Consider the following 15241-nt stretch of genomic DNA (forward strand, 5'->3'; position numbering starts at 1 on the left):
CACATCCACTCTGTGAAAGGACAAGACAGAAGTCTTCGTTACCAGGACAATAAAGAACACAGATCAAAGACTTTTTTCTGAAAAAACAGACTGCAGGGGTAACTCCTGAAGAACAATGGGTGTCGCCCTCCCAGACTTTCGGGTTGTGAAACATGGGGTCCGTGATTCTGACGATGCAAATGTACCAAGCAGCCGTAAACACCTGGGAAGAATGGGAGTCCCAGGTGACTGTGAAACCAGACTGCTGGACGTTGCATATGGGACCATAAGCTATTGACTTTTGAGTCCAGAGAAATGTAACAGAATCTCTGAAGGCAAACGAGCTGTACAAAAACAGGAGGCGAGAGGGGGGGGAGAGAGCGAAAGAGAGATGGGGAGAGCGAAAGAGAGAGATAGTGTGAACACCTGCTCTCAGAAAGAGACAGCAAGAGGCTAAGGAGACCTAACCTGTTTTGAAGGTTGAAGCTTCTGGAGAGGTAGATGACCAGCAGGATCACCAGGACATGCCTTATTCAAGGATGTCCAGGTCGGAAGTGCTCAGAGAAGAGCGAAGAGAACATTGATTTTGGAAAGGTCTATGTGATCCAACCCATTGCTTTTGGGAGGAGTTTGGGACTTTTAACCACAAAGGATTTCATCACGTATAAGTGTGGTGTGAGGTTTTCATGTATGTTTATAAGAAAATACCCCAGATTACAGTTACATATAAAGTACTATTTAGTTACTGGGGATTTCTTTTAGTTTAGTAGTTATAAACATGAAATCTTCTTGTGTTATTCTTCAAATTGGTCTGGGGGTGGGGTGGCGTCTAGTTCTCGTATTTTTCACATGAACAAACTCACTGAGGTCGTAACACATGCAATATCCCTGCAATGTCTGGGGAACAATACGCAAGAGTGATGATATTAAGCTATATGCAAGTGCCAAGACCCTAGATGAGAGAAATCATGTAAGCAAATCTGGATATGAAGGAGGAATGGACTAGTATCTAGATGTCTTTTAAAGATAAACATAAAAATAAATGCAATGTGATTTATCATCAAGGTTGTGCATGTGAGGCTGTTGAACATAATAAGGATCGGGGGTTGGGTGTAGGGGTTATAGATCACAAGTGGTTGAAGTTCCACAATCAGTGCTGCACAGCTATTAGAGGTGACTCTAGCTCAGCATGCAGAGTGAGGTCATTAAACACAAGGCTAAAAGCACGATCCCTCCTCTCTGTTTCCTGTCACTCAGTCCATTTCCTAACCAGATCAATCATTTGCCTTCAATTTAATGGGTTTCAAGTTTACCTGCCAGTCTCTTGAGGGACTTTTTCAAATGCCTTCTGGAAGTCCAAATAAATAACATGCACAGACTGTGCACTACTTTACTTACCTCTTCAAAAAATTCAATCAGGTTCATCAGGCATGACCTACCCTTTACAAATCCATGCTGGCTCTCTCTGATCAGCTGAAAATTTTCAAGGTATTCAGTTACTTTATCCTTAATTATAGACTCTAGTAATTTCTCAACAGATGTTAGGCTAACTGGTCTATAATTCCTTGGTTTCTCTCTCTTACCTTTCTTTAGACAGTGGAGTGACATGCTCAATTTTCCAATATAATGAACAGTTCCCAAATCGAGAGAACTTTGGAAGATTATAGTTGGCGCGTATGCAATGGTCTCACCTACTTCCTTTAAAATTCTAGGATGGAAACCATCTGGTCCTGGGGTCCTGTCACTCTGTAGTGTCCTTATTTTCATTACTGTTATTTTGCTTACATTAATTTTGATGAAACTCTTTCCCTAATTCCCTAAGCTACCTTGAGATGTCTGACAAGCTGATCTTTTCCTCTATGGTAAATACTGATTCAAAATAATCATTCAGAATGCACCATTTCTTTATTTTCAATGACAATATCACCATGAAGAAGCCCACATTGCTTTTGGTCACCCTCTTTTTTCCCCCCCCAATATAATTGCAAAAATTGCATGTATTGATTTTGATATCCCTTGCAAGCTTCTTTTCATTTTCCCTACTTGTAGTTCTTACTATCTGTTTTGACACCTTTTGCTGTTCTTTATATTCTTCCTGTTTGCCAGGATATGCACTAGTATTTATTTCATTTTTGTATGTGTTTTGTTTGCTCCATGCCCTCCATAGATATTTTTTGACAAGTTGAGTTCTTGTTTCTTAGGGGTATAAACTGGTTCTGTACCCGATTAAATTATTTTCTGAACATCTCCCACTGATCTGTCATTTTACCCATTAACAGCTTTGCCCAATCTTTGCAATGATGTCAGCCTTACCTAAATCTAGAATCTTAATAGGTGTTTCCCATTTCTCCCTTTCAATTACATTGAAGTTGATCATATAATTGCTATTAGATAAATAGTCATGCACCATTAGGCTGTTTACTAAATCTAATATGGCCTCGCCCCTTATAAGATGTTGCAAAAAACTGTCCTGAACATACTTAAGAAATTCACAATCTTTAACAGAACTTTCATGGGATGCCAGGATACAAAGGCCAGGTACTTTCACATGGCGAGAAAAGTAGACATGCCCCGAGCACGCTGTACTTTCTAGTAACTAGATCAAATCTGCCTGCCCTGCCCCAAAACTACAGGAATGATGTGCATCATAGGCAGACAGAGAGAGATGGGTTTTAAAGGTAACAAAAGACTAATTGCATACAACTGTAGCCACCAAAGAAAAGCTTTATAATCCAACTGAACCAATCCAATTTGAGCACTGGTTAATTTAATGCAATGTGATTAGCTACCAAAATCTGTTACCTATGGACAGCAGTTCTCGGAGTCTGATATTATTTTGTTTTTCTTTTAAAAGGGATGAGGAAAGGAGGGGGATGGAAAAGATCAAGCTACTAGATACATAGCTTAACTATAACATCACTGATTCACTGTCCAAAGATTTTTTTTAAAAAATTCATTCACTGGATATGAGCGAAGATATGGCTAAGCCAGAATTTACTGCCCATCACAAATTTCCCTTGAGAAGGTAGTGGTGAGCCATCTTCTTGAATGCAACTGAGTGGCTTGCTAGGCTATTTCAGGGGGCAGTTAGAAGTCAGTCACATATTGGCCAAATTGGATAAGGATGGCAGATTTCCTTCCCTGAAGGATATTAGCGAACCAGATGGGATTTTGCCAACAATCCGGAGTTAGGTGGTCACCATTATTGACACTAGCTTTTTATTCCAGACTTATTTAATTAACTGAATTTAAAATCCCCAGCTGCCGTGGTGGGATTTGAACTTATGTCTCCAGATCATTAGTCCAGGCCTCTGGATTACTAGTCCAGTAACATTACCAGTATGCGATCATACATTTATAGCTTCCTTCAACGTGTATAGATTTATTTATTACTAAACAAACAAGTCTGCACTTCTTTCCTCAAGACCAAATTATGACATCAAGTCATAAAAAAAACACAAATGCAATTCTGAGATTTTACATACAACACATGATTTTATCAGATGTGCATGCTTAAAGTCTAGCTCCTGTACTCAACACCTTTATCACAAACATCTCGCAATTTGTTCTTACCTCCCCCACGACATGAATTCCGCAGCTCCTCGAACATCAATTTCTCCAGGGTATCATTGACATAAAATATCCCTTCTACCTGGAATACAGGAAATATCAGGTCAGTCTTTAAGAAATTAGATCCAACATGGTACTACAATATAGTCAACTTTTGCCTCATTTCTATCTGCAGTAATCTGTGACATGATCTCACTAACACAGCAGAGAGATGGAAATTCCTACTAAGACCAAACTTGTAACAATCTGGCTGGGATTCTTCCTTGCATCCAGTTCACTAGTTACAGCTGCCTCAAACTACCTCAAATGAATGCTAACCAGCTACTTCTCAGCTGAAGGGTGTGCCAGTTTGGTTCGTTTATAACACGCTGTCAGGCCTCTAAGCCAGAGGCTGTGAGTTCCAGAGACACTATAAGCCTTGAGCATCCTGCCTGGCTCTCGAATGCAGTACTGAGACAGTGCTACATTTTAAAAAATACAACCACTGAGATGAGATATTAAACCAAAGCTGTAAAAGATCCCATATTATTCAAAGAACAGTGCAGAGTTCTTGAGTCCTGGCAAACATTCATTCTACAACCAATTCCACTAAGCATATCAATTGGTCATTTATCTAATTTGCTGTTTGTAAAAAAAGACTTGCATTTATATAGTGCTTTTCTTGACCAGACATTTCAAAACTTTGCAGCCAACTAAGTACTTTTGAAGTGTAGTCACTGTTGTAATGCAGCCAGTTTGTGCACAAGCTCCCACAAACAGGAATGTGATAATGACCCGATAATCTGTTTTTGTGATGTTGATTGAGGGATAAATGTTGTCCAGGACACTGGGGATAACTCCCCTGTTCTTTTTCAAATTAACACCATGGGATCTTTTATGTCTACCCGAGGGGGCAGAGGGGGTCTCAGTTCAACATCTCATCTGAAAGACGGAACCTCCAACAGTGTAGCATTCCTCTAGTGCTGCACTGGAGTGTAAGCCTTGATTTATGTGCTCAAGTGCTGGAGTAGGACTTGAACCTGGAAGTTTCTGACTCAGAGGTGAGGGTGCTACCAACTGAGCCAGGGCTGGCACATACATACTTACTGCGTGCATATTGGCTGCCATATGTCGCTACAAGACAGTGCGAGCTTGTCAAAAGGTAAAGGAAAAAAGGGGGAGGGGTGGCGGTATTGATTACGGAGAGCACTGCAGTGCTGGAGAAAGTGGGGGGGGGGGGGGGGGGGGGGGAAAGACGTGGTCGAGGACAGAATCAATTTGGTTAGAGCCAAGGATCAAAAAAGGTGCAGTTACATTGCTCGGTGTTGTTTATAAGCCACCAACTAGTGGGAAGGACGTGGGGGGACAAATTTGCAATGAAATTACAGAGAGGCGCACAAAAATAGGGTAGTTATAATGGGGGACTTTAATTATCCAAACATAGACTGGGATAATAGTGAAAAGGGCAGTGAGGGACAAGAGTTCCTAGAGTATGTTCAGGAAAATTTTCTACAATATTGCTAGTCCAACGAGAAAGGAGGCTCTGCTAGACCTGGTTCTTGGGAATGAGGTGGACCAAGTGGATCAAATATCAGTAGGAGAACAATTAGGGGATAGTGATCATTGTATCACAAGGTTTAGGCTGAATATGGAAAAGGACAAAAGTGCAATCCAGGGTGAGAATAATTAACTGGGGGAATCAATGGGGTAAGAATGGAGCTGGGGCAAATAAATTGAGAGTCAAAAGCTGGCAGGAAAACCGGTAGCTGAACAATGGGCTACCTTCAAAGAGGAGATCGTTCAGGCACAGTCAAGGTATGTTCCCTCAAAGGAGAAAAGAAGGGCAAACAAATCCAGAGCTCTCTAGATGACAAAGGCGGCGCAGTGGTTAGCACCGCAGCCTCACAGCTCCAGGGACCCGGGTTCGATTCTGGGTACTGCCTGTGTGGAGTTTGCAAGTTCTCCCTGTGACCTGCGTAGGTTTTCGCCGGGTGCTCCGGTTTCCTCCCACAGCCAAAGACTTGCAGGTTGATAGGTAAATTGGCCATTGTAAATTGCCTCTAGTGTAGGTAAGTGGTAGGAGAATTGAGGGAAGGTGGGGATGTAGTAGGGAATATGGGATTAATGTAGGATTAGTATAAGTGGGTGGTTGTTGGTCGGCACGGACTTGGTGGGCCGAAGGGCCTGTTTCAGTGCTGAATCTCTCTCTCTTTTATTTAGAGATAAAGATGAAGAAAAAGTGTGCTTACGACAGATGCCAGACAGAAAATGCTATTGAGAACCAGGCTGAATATAGAAAGTCCAGAGGGGAAGTGAAGAAGCAAAGAGAGAGCATGAAAAGAGACTGGCAGCTAGCATTAAAGGAAATCCCAAAGTTTTCTATAGGCATAAAAATAGTAAAATGAGTGGGCTGATTAGGAACTAGAAAGGGGATTTACACATGGAGGCAGAGGGCATAGCTGAGGTATTAAATGAATACTTTGTATCTGTTTTCACCAAGGAAGATGCAACCCATGCAATGTTAAAAAAGGAGGTATGCCAGACACTAGAGGGGTTTAAAATTGATAAAGAGGAAGTATTAGATAGGTTGTCTGTACTTAAAGTGGATAAAGCACCAGGAACAGATGAGATGCATTCAAGGATACTGAGGGAAGTGAGGGTGGAAATCGCAGAGGCACTGGCCATAATTTTTCAGTCTTCCTTAGACTTGGGGTGCTGCCAGAGGACTGGAGAGTTGTAAACGTTACAGCCTTGTTCAAAAAAGGGTGTGAAGATAAGCCCAGCAACTATGGGCGGCGCAGTGGTTAGCACTGCAGCCTCACAGTTCCAGGGACCCAGGTTCAGTTCTGGGTATTGCCTGTGCGGAGGTTGCAAGTTCTCCCTGTGACCGCATGGGTTTTCGCCGGGTGCTCCGGTTTCCTCCCACCACCAAAGACTTGCAGGTGATAGGTAAATTGGCCATTGTAAATTGCCCCTAGTGTAGGTAGGTGGTAGGGAATATGGGATTACTGTGGGGTTAGTATAAATGGGTGGTTGTTGGTCGGCACAGACTCGGTGGGCCGAAGGGCCTGTTTCAGTGCTGTACCTCTAAATAAATAAATAAATACAGGCCAGTCAGTAACTTTGGTGGTGGGAAAACTTCGAAAAAAAATAATTTGGGACAAAAATAAATTGTCACATGGACAAATGAGTGTTAATTAAGGGAAGCCAGAATGGAATTCTTAAGGAAAAATCATGGTTAACTAACTTGCTGGAGTTTTTTGAGGAGGTAACAGGGAGGGCTGATCAGTGCAATGCTGTTAATGTGGTGTACATGGACTTTCAAAAGGTGTTTGATACAGTGCCACACATCAGACTTGTGAGCAAACTTGTAGCTCATGGAATAAAAGGGACGGTAGCAACCTGGATACGAAATTGGCTGAGTGACAGGAAACAAAGTAGTGGTTAATGGATGTTTTTTTGGGCTGGAAGAAGGTTTGTAGTGGAGTTCCCTAGGGATCAGTATTGGGACCCTTGCTTTTCCTGATATATATTAATGACCTAGACCTTGGTGTACAGGGCACAATTTCAAAGTCTGCAGATGATACAAAACTTGCAAGCATTGTGAACTGTAAGGAGGATAGCATAGAACTTCAAAAGTACATAGAAAAGTTGGTGGAATCGGCAGACAGGTGGAAGATGAAGCTCAATGCAGAGAAATGTGAAGAACATAGTCGGAAGAACATGGAGAGACAATATAAAGGGTACAATTCTAAAGGGGTGCAGGAGCATAAGTCATTGAAGGTGGCAGGACAGGTTGAGAGAGCAGTTAATAAAGCATACAGTATCCTGTGCTTTATTAATAGGGGCATAGAGTACAAGAGCAAGGAAGTTATGTTGAATCTTTATAAGACACTAGTTTGGTCTCAGCTGGAGTATTGCGTCCAGTTCTGGGCACCGCACTTTAGGAAAGACGTGAGGGCATTGGAGAGAGTACAGAAAAGATTTATCAAAATGGTTCCAGGGATGAGGAATTTCAGTTATGAAGATAGATTGGAGAAGTTAGGACTGCTTTCCTTGGAGAAAAGGCAGCTGGAAGGTGATTTGAATGAGGTTGTCAAAGTCATGAAGGGTTTGGACACAGCAGATAGAGAGAAACTGTTCCCACTCGTGAAAGGATCGAGAACGAGGGCACAGATTTAAAGTATTTGTCAAGAGAAGCAAAAGGGACATGAGGAAAAGCTTTTTATGCAGCCAGTGGAAAAGGTCTGGAATGCGCTGCCTGAGAACGTGGTGGAGGCAGGTTCAACTGAAGCATTCAAAAGGGAATTAGACAGTTATATGAAAAGGAAGAATGTGCAAGGTTACGGGGAGAAGGCAGGGGAATGGAACGGAGTGAATTCCTCTTTCAGAGAGGCAGAATGGACATGATGGGCCAAATGGCCTCCTTCTGCACTGTGATTTTGTGCATTTACATAATGCGAAACACTTGGGAGCATCCTGAAGATGTGAAAGGCAAGATTCATTTTAAGTTGTTTCTTTCTGAAGGGTTGGAGCAAATTGACAATACCTGGACACAAAAATGATAGATAGCAATCCACTAGAGTGAGAAGCAACTTTGAGGGGAACCAGTGCGATAGACCAACAAACGCATTTAATACCCAAGCATGCTTGGGGCATTTGATCCATACAAAGAGAATGTGTATAGTTTTTTAAAAAATAAATCAAACTCTTCAATACCAGCGTGCATCAAATATTGAAAACATGGTTAGTTTTTATTAAAGGGTAAAGACATTTTGCACTTTTTAAGCTGCAGACCAAGTACCCTATCTGCTACCAGACCTAGCTATGAATATGATTTTCATTTGCTTAAAACAGAAAGTTGCAAGACTAAAAGCTGACAAAGGAAATCATTAGTACGCAGTAAGCAAAATCCTTGCAAAGCTATCAAACTAATTGCAATTGGCTTATGTACAATTTAACATATTGAATCATAGATAGTGTCATATATATTGAAAGGTGCAGAGTCATGGGTCCACAATATGCATCACTATCAAGAATGAAAAGTAAGGCAAATCAGCTCGTTGTGATTACATGATGTCAAACTTCAAACTTGAAAAGGTAAAGATTGCAAAATAAGGAAAACTCAAAATAGTAGCGCTCAATGTGATGCGAATCACAGAAGGAAGGGTAGGACAGAAAGAGAGGAGTCAGTTATATAAACTTTCTTGCACCTAGCTATTTGATGGAAGCAATCTTAAGTCTGTACTAAACGCTGTGTCTGGGAGCACACTGCAGTGAAAAGAGCAGTTATTGCAAAGGATTTACCACTGTAAATTATACAAGTATCACTCTTAATTCAACCCAGCTCATTAAACTCTCATTAAAGCACGCCAAGCCGGTTGGAGACAGAGAGAGAGGAGCGGAGGTTCAAAAAGTGCGCCAAGCCGGTCGGAGACAGAGAGAGAGGAGCGGAGGTTCAAAAAGTGCGCCAAGCCAGTCGGAGACAGAGAGAGAGAGGAGCGGAGGTTCAAAAAGTGCGCCAAGCCAGTCGGAGACAGAGAGAGAGGAGCGGAGGTTCAAAAAGCACGCCAAGCTGGTCGGAGAGAGAGAGAGAGAGGCGCGCGGCAGGAGCGGAGCCAGGGAAAAACCGAAAAGTGGCACCACATTCAACAGTGACAGCAGGGAAAACAGAGAGCCACTGGGGTCAGTATTCAGGTAAGCTTTTAAATTAAATTTAATTGAAATCAAATATAGAGTAAGACTTGATCGATTTATTAGTATATAAACTAAAAACTAAAGTGGATTAAAAAAACTAAAGACCAGTCGGAAATTTAAAAAACAAATTAAAATCTAATTAAATAAAATAGCGATCCAGGGCCAGGTGATGTGTTGTACCTGCATGATGTGGGAGCTGGTGGACCCCACTGTGGTTCCTAGTGACCACATCTGTAGCAAGCGTTGGCTGCTCGAGGAACTCCGGCTCAGAGTTGATGAGCTGGAGTCTGATCTACAGACACTGCGACGCATCAGGGACAGGGAGCGTTATCTGGACACTGTGTTTCAGGAAACAGTCACACCCGTTAGATTAACTACCTTAAATTCGGCCAGTGGTCAGGTACAGGAGGGTGTGACTAGGAGTGAGGCAGGTCGAGGAATCCAGGAGGTAGTGTTGCAGGAGCCTCAGCCCTTGCCCAACAGGTTCAAGATTTATTTATTTATTTAGAGATACAGCACTGAAACAGGCCCTTCGGCCCACCCAGTCTGTGCCAACCTTCAACCACCCATTTATACTAATCCTACATTAATCCCATTACCCTCTCACATCCCCATCTTCCCTCAATTCCCCTAACACCTACCTATACTATGGGCAATTTATAATGGCCAGTTTACCTATCAACCTGCAAGTCTTTGGCTGTGGGAGGAAACCAGAGCACCCAGCGAAAACCCACGCAGTCACAGGGAGAACTTGCAAACTCTGCACAGAATCGAACCCGGGTCCCTGGAGCTGTGAGGCTGCGGTGCTAACCACTGCGCCCCCCCATGTGGACGAGAGCAGGGACTGTAGGGAGGATGAGCAAACTGACCATAGCACCATGGTATAGGGAGCCATTCAAGTGGGGGGAGAAAGGAAAAATGCAGTCGTAATCGGGGATAGTATAGTTAGGGGCATAGACACTGTTCTCTGTTGCCAGGATCGAGAGTCCTGAAGGCTGTGTTGCCTACCTGGTGCCAGGGTTCAGGATATCTCATCTGGGCTGCAGAGGAACTTGGAGTGGGAGGGGAAAGATCCAGTTGTCATGGTCCACGTAGGTACCAAAGATATAGGTAGAACGAGGTTAGAGGTTCTGCTGAGGGAATATGAACAGCTAGGGGCTAAATTAAAAAGCAGAACCAAAAAGGTAATAACCTCCAGATTACTACCTGAGCCACGAGCTAACTGGCAAGGGTCAATAAGATTAAAGAGGTAAATTTGTGGCTCAAAGATTGGTGTGGGAGAAATAGGTTCGAATTTATAGGACACTGGTACCAGTACTGGGGAAGGAGGGAGCTGTTCCGATGGGACAGGCTCCACCTGAATCATGCTGGGACCAGAGTCCTGGCGAATCGCATAACTGGGGCTGTAGATAGGGCTTTAAGCTAAATAGTGGGGAGTGTGGGGGAAGGGTTCAATTGCATGGAAAATTAGGAAGTCGAAGTTAAAAGGAGAAGGTAGGAGTGCAGGTTAGTGCTGAGGCTGATTGTTACCAGAAAATAAAAGGAAGGGACAGAACGTGTCAACGTCATATTGCACCAAGGATTCGTACAAGTAGGGAAATTTGATAAATGAACAAACTTAAAGGTTTGGTATCTGAATGCACAAAGCATTTGGAATAAAATAAATGAGTTAACAGCGCAAATAGAGACGAATGGGTATGATTTAGTGGCGATTACGGAGACGTGGTTTCAGGGAAACCAGGTTTGGGAACTGAAGGGTACTCAGTATTTCGGAAGGATAGGCAGGAAGGAAAAGGAGGTGGTGTAGCTTTGTTAGTAAAGGAAGAGATCAGTGCTGTAGTTAGAAACAATATAGGCACCGGAGATCAAGACATAGAATCAGTCTGGGTAGAAATAAGAAATAGAAAGGGAAAGAAGTCCCTGGTGGGAGTAATCTACAAGTCCCCAAACAGTAGTTCCGCAGTGGGGCAGGCACGGTATAAACCAGGAAATACTGGGGGCTTGTAAGAAAGGTACGGCAATAATCATGGGTGATTTTAATATGCATATAGACTGGATTAATCAAATTGGCAAAGGTAGCCTTGAGGGAGAGTTCACTGAATGTATTAGAGATTTGTTTTGGAGCATTATGTTGTGGAACCAAGCAGGGAGCAGGCTATTCTAGATTTGGTATTGTATAATGAGGTGGGATTAATTAATGATCTCATAGTTAAGGATCCTTGAGAAACTGGAGTCCCATACTAGCGTTCTGGAGTTAAACAAAGGTAATTACAATGACATGAAGACAGATTTGGCCCTACTGAACTGGGCAGGAAGACTAAAAGGTTGGACAGTTGATGAGCAGTGGCAGATGTTTAAGGAGATGTCCAATTCCTCCCAACTAAAATAGAATCTTTCTTCCTCTGGAATATAAGAGGGGGAAAAACATCCATGGCTAATCAAGGATAGCATAGAGATATAAACTAAGGCATACCATATTGCAAAGGCCAGTGGCAGGCTGGAAGATTGGGAAACTTTTTAAGATCAACAAAGGGTTACTAAAAAAGTAATAAAAACAATAAAGGTAAATTATGAAAGAAAACTAGCGCAAAATATAAAAACAGATAGCAAAAGCTTCTATAAGTATATGAAAGGGAAGAGAGTAGCTAAAGTGAATGTTAGTCCCTTGGAGGATGAGACTGGGGAGTTAATAGAGGGGAACACAGAAATGACAGACACTAAATCAGTATTTTGCCTCAGTTTTCACGGTGGAGGACACTAGTACCATCCCAATAGTAACAGGAAATGCAGAGGTTATAGAAAGAGAGGAACTTAGAACCACCACCACCACTAGGGGAAAAGTACTGAGCAAACTATTGGGATTGAAGGCAGACAAGTCCCCAAGGCCTGATGGCCTACATCCTAGAGTCTTAAATGAAGTGGCAGTGGAGATAATGGATCCATTGGCTATAATATTCCAAAATTCCCTGGATGTGGGAAAGGTTCCAGTGGATTGGAAAAAAGCTAATATAACGCCCTTATTCAAAAAGGGAGGGAGGCAGAAAGTAGGAAACTATAGACCAGTTAGTTTAACATCTGTCATTGGGAAATTGTTAGAATCCATTATTAAGGAAGTAATAACAGGACATTTAGAAAGTCAAAACACAATCCATCAGACTCAGCATGGTTTTATGAAGGGTAAATCGTGTTTGACTAATTTGCTAGAGAGTTCTTCGAAGTTGTGACAAGCAAAGTAGATAATGGGGATCCTGTAGATGTAGTATATCTGGACTTCCAGAAGGCATTTGATAAGGTACCACACAGAAAGGTTAATACACAAGGCAAGATCACATGGGGTTAGGAGCAATTTATTTGCTTGGATACCGGATTGGCTAACCAACAGAAAGCAGAGATTCAGGATAAATGGGTCTTTTTCTGGTTGGCAAGATGTAACTAGTGGGGTGCCACAGGGTTCGGTCCTTGGGCCCCAATTATTTATAATCTATATTAATGACTTGGATGCAGGGATAGAAGGTACTATAGCCAAATTTGCAGATGACACTAAAATAGGTGGGATAGCAAGTTGCATTAAAGAAATAAGAAATTTACAAATGGATATGGATAGGTTAGGTGAATAGGCCAAAATGTGGAAGATGGAGTTTAACGTGGATAAGTGTGAGGTTATCCATTTTGGTCAGAAGAATAGAAAGGCAAATTATCTAAATGGAGAGAAACTTCAGAGTGCTTCGGTGTAGAGGGATCTGGGTGTCCTCATGCATGAATCGCAGAAAGCGAGTATGCAGGTATAGCAGGTAATAAGAAAGGCAAATGGAATTTTGGCATTTATTGCTAAAGGAATAGAATATAAAAGTAGGGAAATGTTGCTGCAACTGAACAAGGCATTAGTGAGACTGCACCTGGAGTATTGCATACAGTTTTGGACCCCTTACTTGAGGAGGGATGTAGTTGCATTGGAGGCAGTTCACAGGAGGTTGACTAGATTGATTCCACAGATGAGAGGTTTATCTTATGATGAGAGATTGCACAGTTTAGGCCTTTACTCTCTAGAGTTTAGAAGAATGAGAGGAGATCTAATTGAGGTATATATGATTAAGGGGATTGACAAAGACGTAGAGAGGATGCTTCCTCTTGTGGGGCAATCTAGAACGCGAGGTCATAGTTTTAGATTAAGGGGCAACAGATTTAAAACAGAGATGAGGAGAAATTACTTCTCTCAAAGGGTCATGAGTCTGTGGAATTCACTACCCCAGAGTGTAGCGGATGCCACGACATTGAGTAAATTTGAGGAGATAGACAGATTTTTAATTAGTAATGGGTTGAAGGATTATGGAGAATGGGCAGGAAAGTGGAGTTGAGGCTGAGATGAGATCAGCCATGATCGTATTGAATGGCAGGGCAGGCTCGAGGGGATGAATTACCTACTCCTGCTCCTAGTTCTTATGCAAGACCAGCCTACCAATGTTCCCTCCATTTTATCTTATGAATACTCAGACTCAGGGTAGAGCATCTTATACCTCCTCAACACACTTTCTTCTTAAATGATAATGGGCATGTATTTCAATTGGAAGGAAATGACTAGTGGCACCCCGCACGAATCAGTGCTGCGGCCTCAATTATTCACTGTATTTTTTAATAACTTAGATAACACAATAGAAAGCCATATATCCAAGCTTATCAACAGCACAAAGATTGATGGCACAGTTTAAACATAGAATTACACAGACTACACAGCCTAACCATTCGGCCCAACCTGTCCATTACAGCACTCGAGATCTACTAGTCTTTCTTCATCCAACTATCAGCATAAACCTCTATTTCCTTCTCCCTCATATGCTTATCTAGCCTCCCCTTAAATGCATCTATACTATTTGCTTCAACTACTCCTTGTGGTAGCGACTTTCACATTCTCACCACTCTCTGGGCAAAGAAGTTTCTTCTGAATTCCCTATTTAATTTCTTGGTGACTATCTTATATTGATGGCCTCTAGTTTGGCTGCTCAAATGGAAATACTTTTTCCATGCCTTCTCTATCAAAATCTTTCAATTTTAAAGACCTCTATGTGGCCACCCCTCAGCCTTCTCTTTTTTCATCCTTTCCTGATAAATATAACCTCACAGTTCTGGTATCATCCTTGTAATTTTGCACCCTCTCCAGTGCTTCCTTTTTTTTAAATATGGCAACCAGAACTGTACACAGTACTCCAAGTTTACTTTAACCATGACCTTCTGGTCAGTGTCTCTGTGACCTTGTCCTATCAACACCTTCTCTTTTGTTATCTCTTGCCCCACCCCCGCTTTACTTGCTTAAAAAGTATTACATTTCTAGTCTCTGCCAGTTCTTTGAAGGGTCACTGACCTGAAACGTTAACTCTGCTTCTCTCTCCACAGATGCTGCCAGGCTTGCTGAGTATTTCCAGCATTTCTTATTTTTATTTCAGATTTCCAGCATCTGCAGTATTTTGCTTTTATTACTTTAATCAAGGTTCGATACAAGTTTAGCATAGCTTCTCTACTTTTCAATTCAATCACACCAGAAATAAAGCCCAGTGCTTAGTTTGCATTTTTTCTAATGACCTTATTAACTGGTGTCGCTTTTAGTAATTTGTGCACTTGTACTCTCCGATCCCTTTGCTCATCTGCCCCATTCAGATTCTTATAGATGGGAACATAAAATTACAAAAGGACACAGATTAAGTGAGTGGTTGAAACTGTGCAGAAGGATTTCTACACAGGTAAATGTGACATCATCCATTTTAAAGCAAAAAAAAGATAGATTGAAGAATTATTTAAATGGTGAAAAGCTCAGAACAGGGAAATCCAAAGAGGTGTAGGTGTCCGTGTACAAAGATCACAAAAATGTAGTAGTCAGGTATAAAAAATTAAATAAAAAGGCAAATGGAATGTTAGCTTTTATAACTGGGGGCTAGAATATAAAAAGGGGAAGATGTTTTTCTACAGCTATACAAAGCCCTGGTTAAACCACATCTGGAGCACTGTGTATAATTCAGAGGTGTGG

The 15241-nt window shown here is 41.9% G+C and overlaps 1 protein-coding gene across 1 annotated transcript in view; it reads right to left on the reverse strand.

Annotated features, from left to right (window-relative positions):
* Positions 1-15241, reverse strand: part of rtcb (RNA 2',3'-cyclic phosphate and 5'-OH ligase) — an 84840-nt gene that overhangs the window by 12648 nt on the left and 56951 nt on the right. The window contains exon 5 of the mRNA XM_068050056.1: positions 3553-3631. Coding sequence (XP_067906157.1) covers positions 3553-3631 — 79 coding nt within the window. The remainder of the gene's footprint in view (positions 1-3552; positions 3632-15241) is intronic.

Source organism: Heterodontus francisci, chromosome 18 (genome assembly GCF_036365525.1).
Source record: "Heterodontus francisci isolate sHetFra1 chromosome 18, sHetFra1.hap1, whole genome shotgun sequence".
NCBI classification, from domain to species: Eukaryota; Metazoa; Chordata; class Chondrichthyes; order Heterodontiformes; family Heterodontidae; genus Heterodontus; species Heterodontus francisci.